Here is a 16,393-nt window from a genome sequence, read left to right as displayed (position 1 = left end):
TAAGGAGTCAGTCCCATTTACAATTACACCAAAAACCATAAGATACCTGGGAATAAATCTAACCAAAGAAGTAAAAGATCTGTACTTGGAAAACTATAGAACGGTCATGAAAGAAGTTGAGGAGGACACAAAGAAATGGGAAAATGTTTCATGCTCATGGATTGGAAGAACAAATATTGTGAAAATGGCTACGCTACCTAGAGCAATCCATACATTCAGTGCAATCCCTATCAAAATACCATTCAGCTTTTTTCACAGAGCTGGAATAAATAATCCTAAAATTTGTACGGAACCAGAAAGACCCCAAATAGCTAAAGAATGTTGAAAAAGAAAACCAAAGCTTGAGGCCTCACAATGCCAGACTTCAAGCTCTATTACAAAGCTATAATCATCAAGATGGTATGGTTCTGACACAAAACAGACGCATAGATCAATGGAACAGAATAGAAAACCCAGAAATGGACCCTCAACTCTGTGGTCAACTAATCTTCAACAAAGCAGGAAAGAATATCTAATGGAAAAAAGACAGTCTCTTCAACAAGTGTTGTTGTGAAAATTGGACAGCCACATGCAGAAGAATGAGACTGGGCCATTTCTGTACACCATATACAAAATTGGATTTGAAATGATTGAAAGACCTAAATGTGAGACAGGAATCCATCAAAATCCTAGAGGAGAACACAGGCTGCAGCTTCTGTAACCTCAGCCACAGCATCTTCTGGTTATACACATCTCCAAAAGCAAGGGAAACAAAGACAAAAAAAGAACTATTGGGACTTCATCAAGATAAAAAGCTTTTGCACAGCAAAGGAAACAGCCAACAAAACCAAAAGACAGCTGACAGAATGGGAGAAGATATTTGCAGATGTCTTATCAAATAAAGGGCTTGTATCCAAAATATGTAAAGAACTTATCAAACTCAACACCCCAAAAAAACAAAAAATCCAGTCAAGAAATGGGCAGAAGACATGAACAGACATTTCTGCAAAGAACACATACGAATGGCTAACAGACGCATAAAAAAATGCTCAACATCACTCAGCATCAGGGAAATACAAATCAAAACCACAATGAGGTACCTTCTCACACCAGTCAGAATGGCTAAAAGTAACAAGTCAGGAAATGACAGATGTTGGCGAGGATGCAGAGAAAGGGAAACCGTCCCTGCACTGTTGGTGGGAATGCAAGCTGGTGCAGCCACTCTGAAAACAGTATGGAGGTTCCTCAAAAAGTTGAAAATAGAGCTACCCTAGGACCCAGCAATTGGACTACTGGGTATTTACCCCAAAGATACAAATGTAGTGATCCTAAAGGGCACGTGCACCCCAATGTTTATAGCAGCAATGTCCACAATAGCCAAACTATGGAAAGAGCCTAGATGTCCATCAACATATGAATGGATAAAGAAAATGAAGTGTGTGTGTATATACTCACACACACACACACCATGGAATATTATGCTGCCATCAAAAAATGAAATCTTGCCATTGGCAACGATGTGGATGGATCTAGAGGGTATTATGCTAAGTGAAATAAGTCAATCAGAGAAAGACAATTATCATATGATCTCACTGATATGTGGAATTTAAGAAACAAAACAGAGGATCATAAGGGAAGGGAGGGAAAAATAAAACAAGATGAAATCAGAGGGAGACAAACCATAAGAGACTCTTAATCATAAGAAACAGGGTTGCTGGAGGGGAGGAGGGTGGAGGGATGGGATAACTGGGTGATGGACATTGAGGAGGGCACATGATGTAATCAGCACTGGTATTATGTAAGACTGATAAATCACTGACCTCTACCTCTGAAACTAATAATAATACACTATATGTTAATTAATTGAATTTAAATAAAAATAATTTTAAAGGTTTTAGTATCTTGGGGGGCTCCTGGGTGGCTCAGTCATTAGGCAACTGCCTTTGGCTCAGGTCATGATCCCAGGGTTCTGGGATCAAGCCCTACATCAGGTTCCCTGCTCAGTGGGAAGCCTGCTTCTCCCTCTCCCACTCCCCCTGCTTGTGTTTTCCCTCTCTTGCTGTGTCTCTCTCTGTCAAATAAATAAATAAAATTGTAAAAAAAAAAGTTTTAGTATCTTGGTAACTGTCAGTATAAATTCTGATTTTTCTCTATGGTTTGATCATTCTATTTCTCATTCTATCTCTGTTTTTCTCTGTCTCTGCCTCTCTCTCTCTCTGTGTATAATACATATATATATATTTTTTTATTATGCAAAATAAAAATGTAATTCATTTAATCTAAAGAATTCCTCAGGTGAATGGCAGGCAACCACCTTATGTAATTTTCAGAGAAAAAATATTTGAGGTAGTGAAAGGCTCATTCAGATGGACTTTAAAATGGCTTATAAAAACATCTAAAATCCTGCTAGTGGATTTTTGGAATTACAATTTAGAATGGCAAGCTTTAATGCAGGTATCTCAAATAAATGAGTGAAACAGGCTGGGTATGAACTACAGTAAACCGGAAAATGTGTGCTCATTAAGGAGGCAGCTGGTCCAGGAGATTGTTTTTTGGGGGAATGTGGGCCCATTGTTTCAGAATTACTTGATTTTTAAAGAAAAGTAGGGAATCTGGATCTTTATGTAAAATCTCTGAATTTTGAAATGGTGGTTCTCATGAGAAGTCAAGTCAAAGCATGTTTAGGGACTGGTTTGCAACTTCAAAATTGGGCACCTGTAAGACTGCACACAGCAGAACCCAGGCAAGTCTTCATACAAGCTCACTCTGGGTTCTATTTATCACTGAACCCTCTACAGAGAAATTGTATTAACGATTCTTACCCAACCCCATAATTGAGATGTTTTTTGTCACCCTGATAAATGTCTGCTTTAAATTAATTCGAGACCATGGTGCCATTATTTGATGATCTACAAAAGTCACATTACATTTCCTAATGGCATTGCAGTTAGAAAACTTTCATTGTTAAGGCTACAGGATTTGAGTTAGAAAATATTAGTGAAACACTGATAGCAGAAAAACTGGCCAAAAATAAAATAAGTTTGTTAACTACAAGAATATTTGGCTATTTAAAAATTTGTAGTTGGAGAATATTTCATAATTGTATTTCCTCAGAATATGGCAGGCAATAAGTTGACTTTTGAACAAATACTACTACATTTCCTTTCCTTATCCTCTTTGAATAGAAAAATGAAGTACATGTTACATCTTGTCAATAAGATTCCTTGGACATTTTTAAATGTCACTACAGTATTAATGAAAATCTTTGATCTTTCATTTGGAAGTAACCATAACTCACAGCTTTTTCCTCTAGTTTTAAATATTTTGAGAAGAAAATAAAAGTCTTACAAATTTTCTTTTCTTCCCTCCATTTCGCCTGGGCAACCTCTTCCCTCCCCTCCCCTTCTTCCTTGCCTGTTTTCAACAGCATTCATGGTGCAGTCAGAGAATTCTCTAATCAGCAAGTTCTTCATACTTTCAAGAACACACAAAGAGCAGCTGGTTCCTTGCCTTTCTGCCTCCTCTCATCTGCCTTCTTCTTTTACCATCTTCATCCCACTGTAATGTAACTCTTCGTGTTTATCCTCTCCCACATCTAACCCTGAGTCACTAGAAGACAGGTACCATGCCTTTATTTCCCAATCTTTAATGGTGCCTGTGTGCTATCATGTACATAGTGGGCATGTCATACATACTTTTGAGTGAATGATTTCTATTTTTGTTTTTCCTCTATAGTGTAATTGCAGTTCTATCTGAAGATTAAAAATAGTGACCTGAAGCTGTTACATATTCTCTTTTCCCTAATTGAAGCAGATTTACTATTTCTTCAAACCTAAAAATGGGAAGAAAGGAAGCCTCAAATTTTAATGATTCTTTGAATATCTTACAGTTCTATGCATTACTTCTAGAAGCTCACACATAACTCTTGAAACTTTCCAAAGAAGAGCAGATATATAAACTAATGTTTAAAACAACTAATGTAATCTAATGATGTTTTGGGGTGCATTAGCCAATGGGCTTTCATACTGTGTTTCAAATGCACTCATTTTTTTTGCTTCAAACATTATAAATTATTTGCTGTTGTCTATTTTTTTTAAATTAAGCCTCTTGTTTTTACTGTGCATATTATGGAATATTTGGAAAGTAGAAAGTAGATGAAAAAGATTGCCCTTAATGTCACTTCCTGAGATAACTGATACTGGCTTTTTGGAGTCAATCTCTTCTTTTAAAATGTGTTCATTTTAAAGAGCATCAAAAATCACATTTTTAAAAGTTATTTTAATGAGAAAGAGATTTAGAAGCTGAGTTTCACAATCAAAGTAAGTTATTTTTTTCTATAAGAATTTTAATGAAAGGTTTTAAAATTAATCTTATATAGCTATTTTATTATTATAGGGTGAAGAGAATAAATACATGTATTTTAGCTAAAAGGACATACCTAAATGTCACTGAGGAGCTCCTGAACAGTATGTAAGACTGCACTAAAATTGGATTTTAAGAAATTATTATATATGTCATAACCACCAAGACTTAAAAAACTGGAGGCAAGGTCAGCTGAGCAGCTAGCCCCTTATACAGGGTAGCAGTGTGTTCCTATATTTGGAGAACAGTGGCTTTTGTCCCTTTATTTAAGGTGCTAGCACTTTCATAGAGATCAACCTTTCACTAATAGCAGTCTTTGGAATGCAAATCATATTCCCTGCTAACATATAGAATAATATCTAGCTTATATTTATAAAAATTTTCATTGTTTATAGTTTAAAAAACAGTTATGTAATTTAACATCCTGATTTTTAAAAATCTAACACCATAATGTTAAGTATTTTTCTGTATTATTGCACACCTACTATAAAATTATTTTTAATAACTAAAATTGCATTAGTAAATCAATTAATCATTTTCTTACTGAACATTTGTATTACTCTCAGATTTTTGCTACTGCAAATTACTATGGTGATTGGCTTTCTTCAAGGCAAAAGAAAACAAAAAAGTTTTCTGTAGTGGAATTCCTGAGTCAAAGAATATGAATATTTTAATCTTTTTAATCCATAGTTTCCAAATACATTACAAAAACAGACCATTAAAAATTTATACTCCCACAAATGATTTAAGAGAATGTTGTTTCATTGTAATTTGCCAATATTGGATTGGATACTCATTTTTTAAAATCTTTGTTAACTTATTAGATTAAAATATTGTTTATAATATTATTTACAGTAGCCAAGATATAGAAGCAACCCAGGTGTTCATCGAATAGACAAATGGATAAAGAAGATGTGGGGTGTGTGCGTGTACGTGTGTTTTGGACTATTATGCAGCTGTAAAAAGAAAGATCTTGCCATTTATGACAACATGGATGAACCTAGAGGGTATTATGCTAAGTGAAATAAGTCATGTAGAAAAAAACAAAAACCATATGATTTTACTTATATGTGGAATCTAAAAAACAAAACAAATGAACAAAGAAATAAAAAGCAAACTTAAGTACAGAGAACGAATGTGGTTGCCAGAGAGGTGGAGGGTGGGGGGGTGGGTGAAATAGACAAAGAGGACTAAGAAAATTACAAACTTCCAGTTATGAAATAAACAAGTCACAGAGATGAAAAGTACAGCCTAGGGAATATAGTCAATAATATTGTAATAATGTTGTATGGTGACAGATGGCGACTATGCGTATAGTGATGACCACTGAGTTATAGATAGGATTGTTGAATCAATATGTTGTATACCAAAGCTAATATAACTGCATGTAAATTATACTTCACTAAGAAGAAAAGTCAAAGCCCCAAGGAACTGAGAGCAAGCAGTTTATGGCAAAAATCATAGATTTGGATGAATGTAAGAGAATAATTTTTTTCCTGTACTAGGAGAGATAAAGACTTGTGAATTGAGGAAGTGAGAAGAAAGTCAGTAGAGAAGAGAGAGATTAGGCACTGGTTAGTGTCCCAGAAAGGGAGAGTACGTGACAGATTCCTCAAGTTAGTTTGAAGATCTCACAGCAAAAAGAACCTGTGCTCCCTTCCCTTTGGTAACTCTGAAGGGAAGACAAACCCCGTGGAGAAGTCCCAAGTCCTAGACAACACAAAGTGTACTGGTTAAAGTGGATTCTGCTATAGGGGACAGAAACCCTACAATGAGGGATTTATACATGTAGAAATTTAAATACATATGTTATATATATTGTATGTAAGTATGTGATATAATTGTTATAATTAACATTTATGTTTCAGGTTCCATTTCTCTGAATTTTAGTGGTGTACATTTGTTTTCAGTTTACTCAGAATATTGCTTTTCTCCAAGTTGCTTATTTATTGTCATGAGCTTATTTTGCCAAATGTTTTTCATTTTTAAGGATTAGTAGAAAGCATTCAATCTTCAGTCTAACCTTAGAAGTTAAGTTTGCTGTATGATGGATCCTGAGCCATACACTATTAATTAAAACTCTTAATTGTAAGTAACTAAAATCTAGCTTGAACTAGCTTGGGCAAAAAGTGCTTAGTGGATCACAGATTTTAAGGAAAAAAATTAAACCTTGGAAGGGCCTATGAAACTAGGCCTCAGGAATAACCTGAACAAAGGACATGACCACCCCTAAGATTTTCTTGTCTTTCTTTCTTTCTTCTTCTTTTTTTTTTTTTAAGATTTTATTTATTTGACAGAAAGAGACACAGCGAGAGAGGGAACACAAGTGGGGGGAGTGAGAGAGGGAGAAGCAGGCTTCCCGCTGAGCAGGGAGCCCAATGCGGGGCTCAATCCCAGGACCCTGAGATCATGACCCAAGCCGAAGGCAGACGCTTAAGGACTGAGCCATCCAGGCGCCCTGATTTTCTTGTCTTTCATCTCTGCTTTTCTTTGCATACTGGCTTTATTCTCTAACACTGCAGATTTACTTTTCTCCTTTCAGAAGGAAAAGCAGTTGCCCACAACACCTAAGTTTTAGTTCTTATATCTACTGCCACCTGAGAGGGACTACCTGCTGTTTTCTCTAGTGCAGGGGGAAAAACAAATCCTAGAGAAGAGCTCTGATTGACCCTATTTGGGGAGGTGTTTCATCCACCTAGCCAGTGGAGTTGGGTTCTAGAACATGGAAACTTCTGTGGCAGTCATATGAATGGTTGGAACTTTAAGAGCAGAGTGGAAAAAAATAATTCCTTGCATAAAGTATTGATGATTCTGTAGAAAAGGAATCATATAGGGTAGACAAAACAGTAGCTAACCATTACATGAAAAAGAGAATATCCAGGGATTTTATATGCATTTCCATCCTTTAGAGTTAATCAAAAGAAGAATGTTTATCAATGCCTGCTGTTACCAAAACTGGGACAGAACAATTAGGGAAATAAGAATCATAAGTTCTTGCAATAAAGAATAAATAATGTAATCATTGAGAGTACCTTAAAATGGTATCGATATTTAAAAGTGTTTTACATAAATAATGTGATTTTATTAAGAGCATTTTAAAATGATGGAAATTTCCATTTTTCTACAAATTGTCTTCTATCCCCCCTACCTTCAAGGAAAATGCAGTAAAACATTTCACTTCCATTTTGTGAAAATATACATCAACCCTACAATACAGAATTATGTTTGTTTATTAAGTCAGGGTTAAGATTTTTAACTTCTGCTTCTGTACTAGTAAAGCTTAAGAGTATCATACTTAGTCAAAGGAAGATCTATTTAATAGAGTCTCTACATATTAAAGAGGCCAGGGGATTTTTTGATTATTGATTCCATTTCATTGCTGGTAGTCTGTTCAAATTTTCTATTTCTTTCTCCTTCAGTTTTGGGAGGTTATGGTATTTATCCATTTAAAAAATTTTTTTAAAAAAGAGACTAAGGGAGAAATTTAAGAATAAAGCTCAAATGAGATTAATTAAATGAAGTTAGTTTGAAAAGCTGTGTTAATTCAATCCAATGCAAGGGACCATTCTCTCACATTGTTGGAAGAGGGTGGAGAGAGACAGAAACAGAGGAAAGAGGAGACGGGAGGGAACGGATATGAATGTGTGATATCAAAGTCAGGACAACAGCTTATTATTGTTAGGCTTTTGAGACCTCTACCTTTTAGCAAAGGTAAATATTCCTGAGGCTTACCTCAATAGGGCAATCACCCTTTAGAAGGAGCCAAACTATTGAGTACATTAGTTATCAATATACTGGAAGAACACTGCTAATATATACAATAATGACTGGGATAAAATTAACTACCTGAAAAAAGGATATGTTTTAGTAACTAAGCCAGAACTTTTGTAGGAAGATATAAATAGGTATTATAGTAATTTTATAAATAAAAGCAATAGGATATCACTCAAAAGGAAATTACATGTTTGCATTCACAAATAATTTTATTTATTTTAAAAAAGAATTTATTTGAGAGAGAGAGCAGAAGCGAGCTCGGGGGGACGGGGGAGGAGGGAGAGAGGGAAACAATCTCCAGTGGACTCTGTGCTGAGCACAGAGCCCAATTCGGGGCTCGATCCCACAACCCTGAGATCATGGCCTGAGCCGAAATCAAGAGTCAGACGCTAAACCAACTGAGCTGCTCAGGTGCCCCATAAATAATTTTGTTTTAAATATTGCTACTGTTCTATGCACTTGAATGTTAGTGACATTTTTGGTCCTGGGCATTCTCTAGTTGACATTTTTGAAGTTGCCATACTCCTGATAGTAGGTAAAGAAGTTTGGTTTCTGTCTCCAGAGTTTCACAAAGTGCTTAGTGACTTTTCTCTGCAAAATAAGAATTCTTTCTGGTTTTATTGAATCCTAAATGATTTTCTACCTATATACTTGGACTCCCCACCCCATATTCCCTACTTTCTTGAAAGGCAATTTAATTTTCTGGATGCCTTTAGGCAGTGGTTAATTCCAGAGGAGCAGTTACAGAAGCCACTTTTTGTAATTGGCAGTTAGTTGCATGTCCATTTCTGAAATCCATTTCCCAAGAACTCTTGAAGTACTATCTTGTTTTGATTGATTTCTTTGTTGTAGTCCTAATTTTCCCTTTGATAATTAGATGCCTTTGCCTGTCAGACCTTGGTGGGATATAATCCTGAAAATCCCCCACCTCCTTTCTTTAGACCCTGAGCTTCCACCTGTCATCTTAGATTGCTGCAAAACCAGTTTGAGGGAAAGACTAAAAATAAAGGAATCCTTAGATCCAGGAGCTTGACATAAAAGAATATAGGTTACAGGTAGTAAAATCCCCAATGATGTGATTAGTTTTCTTGTGTTACAGAGTGGAGGGAAGTTAAAAGGGTGTTTTTAAAGTATTTTCCTTTAGAATATTTTCATTATGAGTGATATTAATAGATGATCCAAATGGAAATAACTAAGAGACTATAACACCTTTCCCAAATTTGTTTTACAACTCTGTGATTCTCACACAACTCATTTTAGTCAAGTTAGCTAAGGGAAAAGCTAGGAAATAGATAAGGGTAATAAATGTGTTGTTCTCATGGATGCATTGGCAAGAGGTTTATAATACAAGTCATCTAACTTCCAGCACAGGACTCTCTATGCTAGAACATGCTGTTAGTCCCTACTATTTTCAGGAACACCCTCCCACTAGACAACATGTCCTCACATCAACATAGTATTCAACTTTAATGCAGAATTGTGGCTGTTAGAGAAAAATGTCTGCTTGCACAGTACACACTTTATTACAGTGTGTGAATTGCTTATTTCATAAAGTTGATATATACAGTAAAAGCAAACATTAGTGCCTTTCCAGGCATGGCATTTTATTTATTTATTTATTTATTTATTTATTTATTTATTTATTTATTTATTATTTTTAGAAGATTTTATTTGACAGAGAGAGACACAGCGAAAGAGGGAACACAAGCAGGGGGAGTGGAAGAGGGAGAAGCAGGCTTCCGGCCTAGTGGGGAGTCCAATGTGGGGCTCTATCCCAGGACCCCAGGACCACCACCTGAGCCAAAGGCAGACACTTAATGACTGAGCCACCCAGGCGCCCCCAGGCATGGCATTTTAAACCATATCAGTTTAATTTGAAAGAAGTGTAGTTAACTTACATAGCCAGAACAGAATGAAGTAATGTGGCCTAACTTCTCAGGGACTATTGTTAGAGGGCCTGAGATGCTTTTTGTATGTAACATTCATTTGGGGAACATATTAAAAGAAGTAAACTTGGAAAGTGTTTTAATGTATATGTTTTTTTTTAATTATAGAAAGGAAAATATTTTGTACAAATACAAGCTTAGAATTCTTTTTGGGTAAATCTCAATAGTTAGAGTGGGCTTTAATTAAGGAATGTTTAACACAAATGTCGTTTAATCCAGCAGTATATTAACTTAAATTTTCTTCTAATATTTCTGGATTTTTCCACGTTTATCAATCTTGATATGCTTGCTTATACACACATAATAAGCTGTCTAGGTGTTTATTTAAATTCCATTTTATTTTTATAAATTTTTATTGAAGTATAATATAGAGACAAATGCATAAATATGCATGTACAGCTAAATTAAATTTCACAAACTGAATTTCCCATGTAATCAGCACCCAGATCATGAAACAAAACATAACATCCTTCCAGAAGCTTTCTTTACCTCTCTTACTGTCACCCACCGAAAGGAATTTACTATCTTAATTTATAACACCATAGATTAATTTTGCCTTTTTTTAAAACTTTATGTAAATGGAATTATATAGTGTACATTCTTTTGTCTGCTTTCCTTCACTTAACGTTATGTTTGTGAGATGCATCTATGTTGTATTGGGTAGCTGATGTTCATTCCTGTTGCTGTTCAGTTTTCTATGGTATGAATATACCACAGTGGATTTATCTGCTCTGCTGTGGATGGGCATTTGGGCTGTTTTTGATTCAGGGCTATTATAATCACTGTTGCTGTGAGCATTCATGTGCATGTCTTTGGTGAATATATGAGCACATTTCTGTTGGGTATGTACTAGGTGTGGAAATTCTGGATTATGGCCATATACATATGGCCAGGTTTATAGATCCAACTATGTATTCAAAGTAGTTGTATTAATTTACATTCCCACGAGAAGTGTTTGAAAGCTTTTACTGATCTGTAAATTACAGCTTTGCTTTTTCCTCCATAATTAGTTTCGGTATTTTTTCCATGCCAGGACATAGAGATCTACTTTATTCCTTTTTTCTTTTTTATATAGTATTACATAGGAATATAGGTTATTTAGTGTTCCTCCAGTATTGACCATGAAAGTTATTTCCTTTTATTTTGCCATTAAAAATATTGGATAACCTCCAAAATTTAAAACACACCCACCTTTTTACACAACTTATACTACAGATATGTTTGACGTGTACAAATTATTCATTGCATATGTATGTGTGATTATTTTTTAACTTTTTATTTTGAAGTTTTGTAGAAGAATTTTGATTTGTAGAAGATTGCAAAAATAATACAGAGAGTTTCCATATGCCCAGCTTTCCCTAATGTTAATACCTTACATAACTATGGTACAACTATAAAAACTAAGAAATTAAAATTGGTACAATACTATTAACCTACAGACTTTATTTGATTGTATCAGTTTTGCTACTAACATCTTTTTCTTCAGTCCAGGATTCAGTCTGGAATCACACATTGCATTTAGAGCTCATACTGTTTTAGCCTTCTTTGGGCTGTGACAGTTTCTTAATCTTTGCCTTTCATGACCCAAGGCTTTTCAAGAGTACTTCTCAGTTATTTTGTAGAATATCCCTCAATTTGGGTTTGTCTGATATTTACTCATAATTGTATTGAGATTATTCATTTTTGGCAAGAATACCACAGAAGTGATGTGCCATTCTCAGTGTATATCATGGTAGAGTGTATATGCTGTCAATATGTCTTCTTACAGATGATGTTGACCTTGATCACTTGGCTAAGGTGGTGTTTGCCAGGTTCCTCCACTGTAAAATTATTATTTTTTCCTTTGCAATTAATACATATCTTGGAGTAAATACTTCCCTTATTCCTTCTATATTTATTAATTGGAGTTTCTTTGTGAGGGAAGGGCTCTTCCTTCTCTTCCATTTATTTATCTGTTCAGTTACTTAATATCAGTATGGGATCATTCACTTTTATTTTGTGGGTTATACTCAAATACTATAGTTATTTATTTTGTTTCTAAACTGTTCCAGTTTTGGCTGTTAGGAGATTTCAGGTGGCACCTGTGCCCTATCTTTCTTGAGCTCTTCCTTACTTTCTGGCACCACAAAATGTTCTAAGCTTGCCTTAGATTTTCCCTGCCCCAGCCAGTTCTGGAATCAACCAATTCTCTAAGATGCCTTGGTTTCTTTTATTGGGAAGTGGTATTTAGAAACCAAGATGTGAGAATTGGGTGTGCTCATTGCTACTGGGGTACCTTGCTTCTGAGCATTGATTGTTTTTTGTCATTTATACATTTCTCTTGGATCATGACATTCAGAATACCCATTCATTTTTTTAAATAAATGAATTTAAGACTATAAGTTTTTCTCTGAGTCCTTTGGCATATCATGTTTCCCTTATTTATTTCTAAATAGTTTATAGTATTTATTTTTATTTCCTCTTTGGCCCAACGTTTGTTAGATGTATGTTTAAGTTTCCAGTATGTAGATTTTTTAATTGGCTTTTTGTTGTAAATGTTTCATGTAATTTTACTATAAGCAATGAATTGTGTATATGATTTTTTTTCTTTTTAAGAACATATTAAAATTTTAATTGTGGCTGGTTACATGGTCAGTTTTTGTGATTATACCATGTGTTTGAAAGAATGATTATTAGATATAACCTCTAATTATATCCATGCATCAAGTTTGTTAATTATGTTATTCAAATCCTCAGTATCTTTACTATTTTTCATATCAGTGTAACCATTCCATTTCTGTGAGAAATGTGTTAACTCCCATTATGATGAATAATTTGTTCTCATTGGATTTTTAACAGATATTTCTTTATGTTTTGAAGCCATGTTTTGGGTATATGAAAGTTCATGATCATTATTTTTCTTGGTAGATTGGGATTTTTATTAAAACTAAAGGGTTCTATTGTATTGCTAGTTGTTAATATTAATGTATATCTTTTATAATTTTTAAAACATCTGGTATATATTTTTCTAACCTTTTATTTTCTACATTTCTGTTAATTTTTTTTTTTTAGATGTGACTCCTGAAAACAACATTTGGCTGATTTTTTTTCCCTTAGTATGCCAAAAGAAATACTTGTTGTGGATACAAAGTGAGGCTGAAAATAGAATTTATTAAAAATATTTTAGAAGTGCATTTAGGCTTTCAGAACCTCTCTCCCATTCTTTCTCCCCAAAGACTTTTAATTACCTTGTCCTAACTCTGGCAGATGGCATAGGTACTATCAAAATATCTAATTCCCCACATGATCTCGCCACAGTTGAAGCCCATCATTTAATAATTCCAGCGCACACCACAGAAGCTTAAGGCATTTCAATGTCTCATTTGTTATATTTTTTAAAGAAAATAGCATAATAAATATCCATTATTACAGATTCAAAAATTACCATGATTTTTGTCATATGTGTTTCATTTGTCCCTTTGTTTCTGTTGTTTGCTAAAGTAATTTAAGGAAAACCCAAGACTGCATGCTATTTTCATCCCTCTTTACTTCAGTGTGATGTGTCATTTTGTTATATAACAACAGTATCATTATCCCCAGATTAGGAATAGTTCCTCTGTATTTTCTAATTCCCAGTTCATAATCAAATTTCCTTAGTATTTAAACAAATTTAGTTTATTTGTTTGAATCTGGTTCTATACAAGATCCACATGTCACTTTTGTTGCTTCTTTTTTATCTAGAAAAGCCACCCTCCCCCCCTTTTCTCCCTTCATCATTATTAATTTGTAGAAATTGGACCAATAGTCTTCATTGTAAATATGAATAGACAGCAAAGGATCTCCAGACTGTAAGGGAGGCTTCAAATGTGAAAGACAAAAAACAAAGCAAAGAAAAAATTTAAAAACATAGAGGAAACAGAAGCAATGCAATAAGCTGAAGAAAACTTTAAAACACAGGGTAATTGATATCAAAATTATCATCAAAAGAATAAGAGAAGAAATTGTATCCATGAAATAAGAACAAGGGGTAATAAAAAAGGGACCTTTTGAAGAATAAGAAAGAATTCCTGAAAATTAAAATATGATAGCAGAAATTAAAAATTTTAGAGGCAGAATGGAAGGTAATGAAATTAAAACAAAATGTCCAAAGTAGTAAGATGGCAAAAAAATTTAAGAAAATTAGATGTCTCCAGATGGTTCCACATCCAAATAGAAGGATGTTCCAGAAAGGAAACAGAAAATGGTAGGGAAGGAATCATTCTCCTTAGGGTAAAGTTCCTGGAAGTAAACATCAGTTTCCAAAACAAATACTCATGAAGTGCCCAGCACAGAGAATGACAAAAGACTGACACGATAATATATTGTGATGAAATTTAAGAATACTAAGTGAAGAGAGAAAAATGTTAAAGCTTCTGAACCAGGGCAGGGGCAGAGTGGGGAGAAGCTACCACATATCATACAAAGAAGTAGGAATTAGAATGGCATCGGACTTTGCAAAACAGCACCAGAATTTAGGTAACAGAGGACGGTACCCTAATTTGCACATGAATATTTTTCTCATGGATGGATCTATATTCAGCTAAACTGTCCAGTCTGATATATAGTAAAGACATTTTCAGATATTCACATTCTCAAATTTACCTCTCATGCACAAAATGCTCCTGGAGGATTTATTCCACCAAAAGGAGTACACCATAGAGGAGGAAGACTTTAGAGCCAAGATACAGAGGATTTGACATGAAAGAGAGCTGAGGACAGTTCCTGAAATGACAAGAAAGGAAAGTCCCAGGATGACAGTTGTATAGTCAATTGAGAGAATACCCACACTGGAGCAGGGGAATAGAGAGCTCTGGGAAGGATATTTCCTAGAAAAGATATGATATTGAAGAGTTTTCTGCTGTGTCTGAAGGTGTTGAGAAAGAAGAATTACACCTCTGTCAGATTTGGAAGATGTATCAGTGATAGGCACACAGAAAACTAAGAAGAAAAGGAGATGTTTTTTTAATCCAGGGACAACAAAAAGTTGTACAAGAAAAGAAATGTGATCATATCATAACATGTGGCTCACTAGTTAAGAATAATGTAAATACTAAATTGAAAGGTTTATTTAAACTGGGTGGGTGAGATGAGAAAGACGTGTGTTTGTATTTGTGTATGAGTATAGGTATGTGTAGGAGGGTCAGTTCTTATTAGGATTGTGATATAAGCTGCTAGCTACCTACCCTAACATCATTGTTCTTTCTTCCTTAGTAATAGAACTGTGGATATATCTGCTTTACTTGAAATAGGTATGGCCATGTGTCTAATGTCTAAGTTCAGCAGAAGTAATCGGTGGTACTTCCAAGAAGTCTCTTTAAAACAGAGTGAGCCATTATTCTCCTCTTGCTGCTGGTCTGGAATGGGAAAGGAGTTGTTGGGGTTTCTGCCACTATCATGGTCAATGAAAATAAAGAACACACACCAAAGGTGGTAGACCAGAAAGTTGTAAGGATCCTGGGACTCTGATGACTCTATAAGGCTATTATCAGCATCGGATTGGCTAACAATACATTTGTCTTATGCAATATAATATACTCTTGTATATTTAAGCTATCATATTTAGGTCTCAGTTATATCTAGCAGAATCAGATCTCAACTGATTTGTAATTTACTAAGTAATATCTAAATATTAAGGAACACTGAAATATTAAGGAATAACAATATAAGCATGTTATTTAGTTATATAGAAGGAAATACTAGAGGAATCAGAAAAAATGTTGAAAGTTGTTTTGGGAAGTGGGAATTGAGGTAAAGGAAATGATTACTGTTCTTTCTTTAGCTCTTTTAGTAATATTTGACATTTGAAATTGTATAGATGTATTACTTTTAATAAAAATTAAATTGATATTTGTGTAGTTACATTTTAATTAGTAATTCAAGTGAAAATGCATGTTCATTGAAAAATTTGAACAATACAGAAGATACAGAGTAAAAGTTACGCCTCCCTTCGATGTTCTTTGCCTTTCCCCTGCCCATCAGTTCCACTTTCCTCCCCAGGGATAATGGTGTTTGATATGTGTTTCTCCATACTTTTTCTGTACATTCATTTAGCATATATAAAGATGCATAGTTTTTTTAACATTTATTTTTATTAAGAGTGTATTTAAATTTTAATTTAATAAAATTCTCAGGAAGGAATATTTGTAATGGATGTTGTTTGTTTATATTTTTAGAATTCAAGATGTAAGCATGCAGTTAAAAAGTCAACAATATGAATTTCAGAGAGTACAGAAAGAATTGAATCATTTGCAACATGAATTAAAAATTAAGCAGAGACAATCACAAGTATTCAGGTAAGATTGTCTTTAGAGAAT

At 34.4% G+C, this 16,393-nt stretch overlaps 1 protein-coding gene across 1 annotated transcript in view; it reads left to right on the top strand.

Annotated features, from left to right (window-relative positions):
• The window catches only part of LEKR1 (leucine, glutamate and lysine rich 1), a 187,852-nt gene that overhangs the window by 61,575 nt on the left and 109,884 nt on the right, over nt 1-16,393 (top strand). The window contains exon 4 of the mRNA XM_028103184.2: nt 16,253-16,372. Coding sequence (XP_027958985.1) covers nt 16,253-16,372 — 120 coding nt within the window. The remainder of the gene's footprint in view (nt 1-16,252; nt 16,373-16,393) is intronic.

The sequence above is a fragment of the Eumetopias jubatus genome, unplaced genomic scaffold (assembly GCF_037043125.1).
Source record: "Eumetopias jubatus isolate StellerSeaLion01/CBP00866 unplaced genomic scaffold, mEumJub1_p1.0 scaffold_1, whole genome shotgun sequence".
Lineage (NCBI taxonomy): Eukaryota > Metazoa > Chordata > Mammalia > Carnivora > Otariidae > Eumetopias > Eumetopias jubatus.
This window is presented reverse-complemented; position numbering and strand designations above follow the sequence as displayed.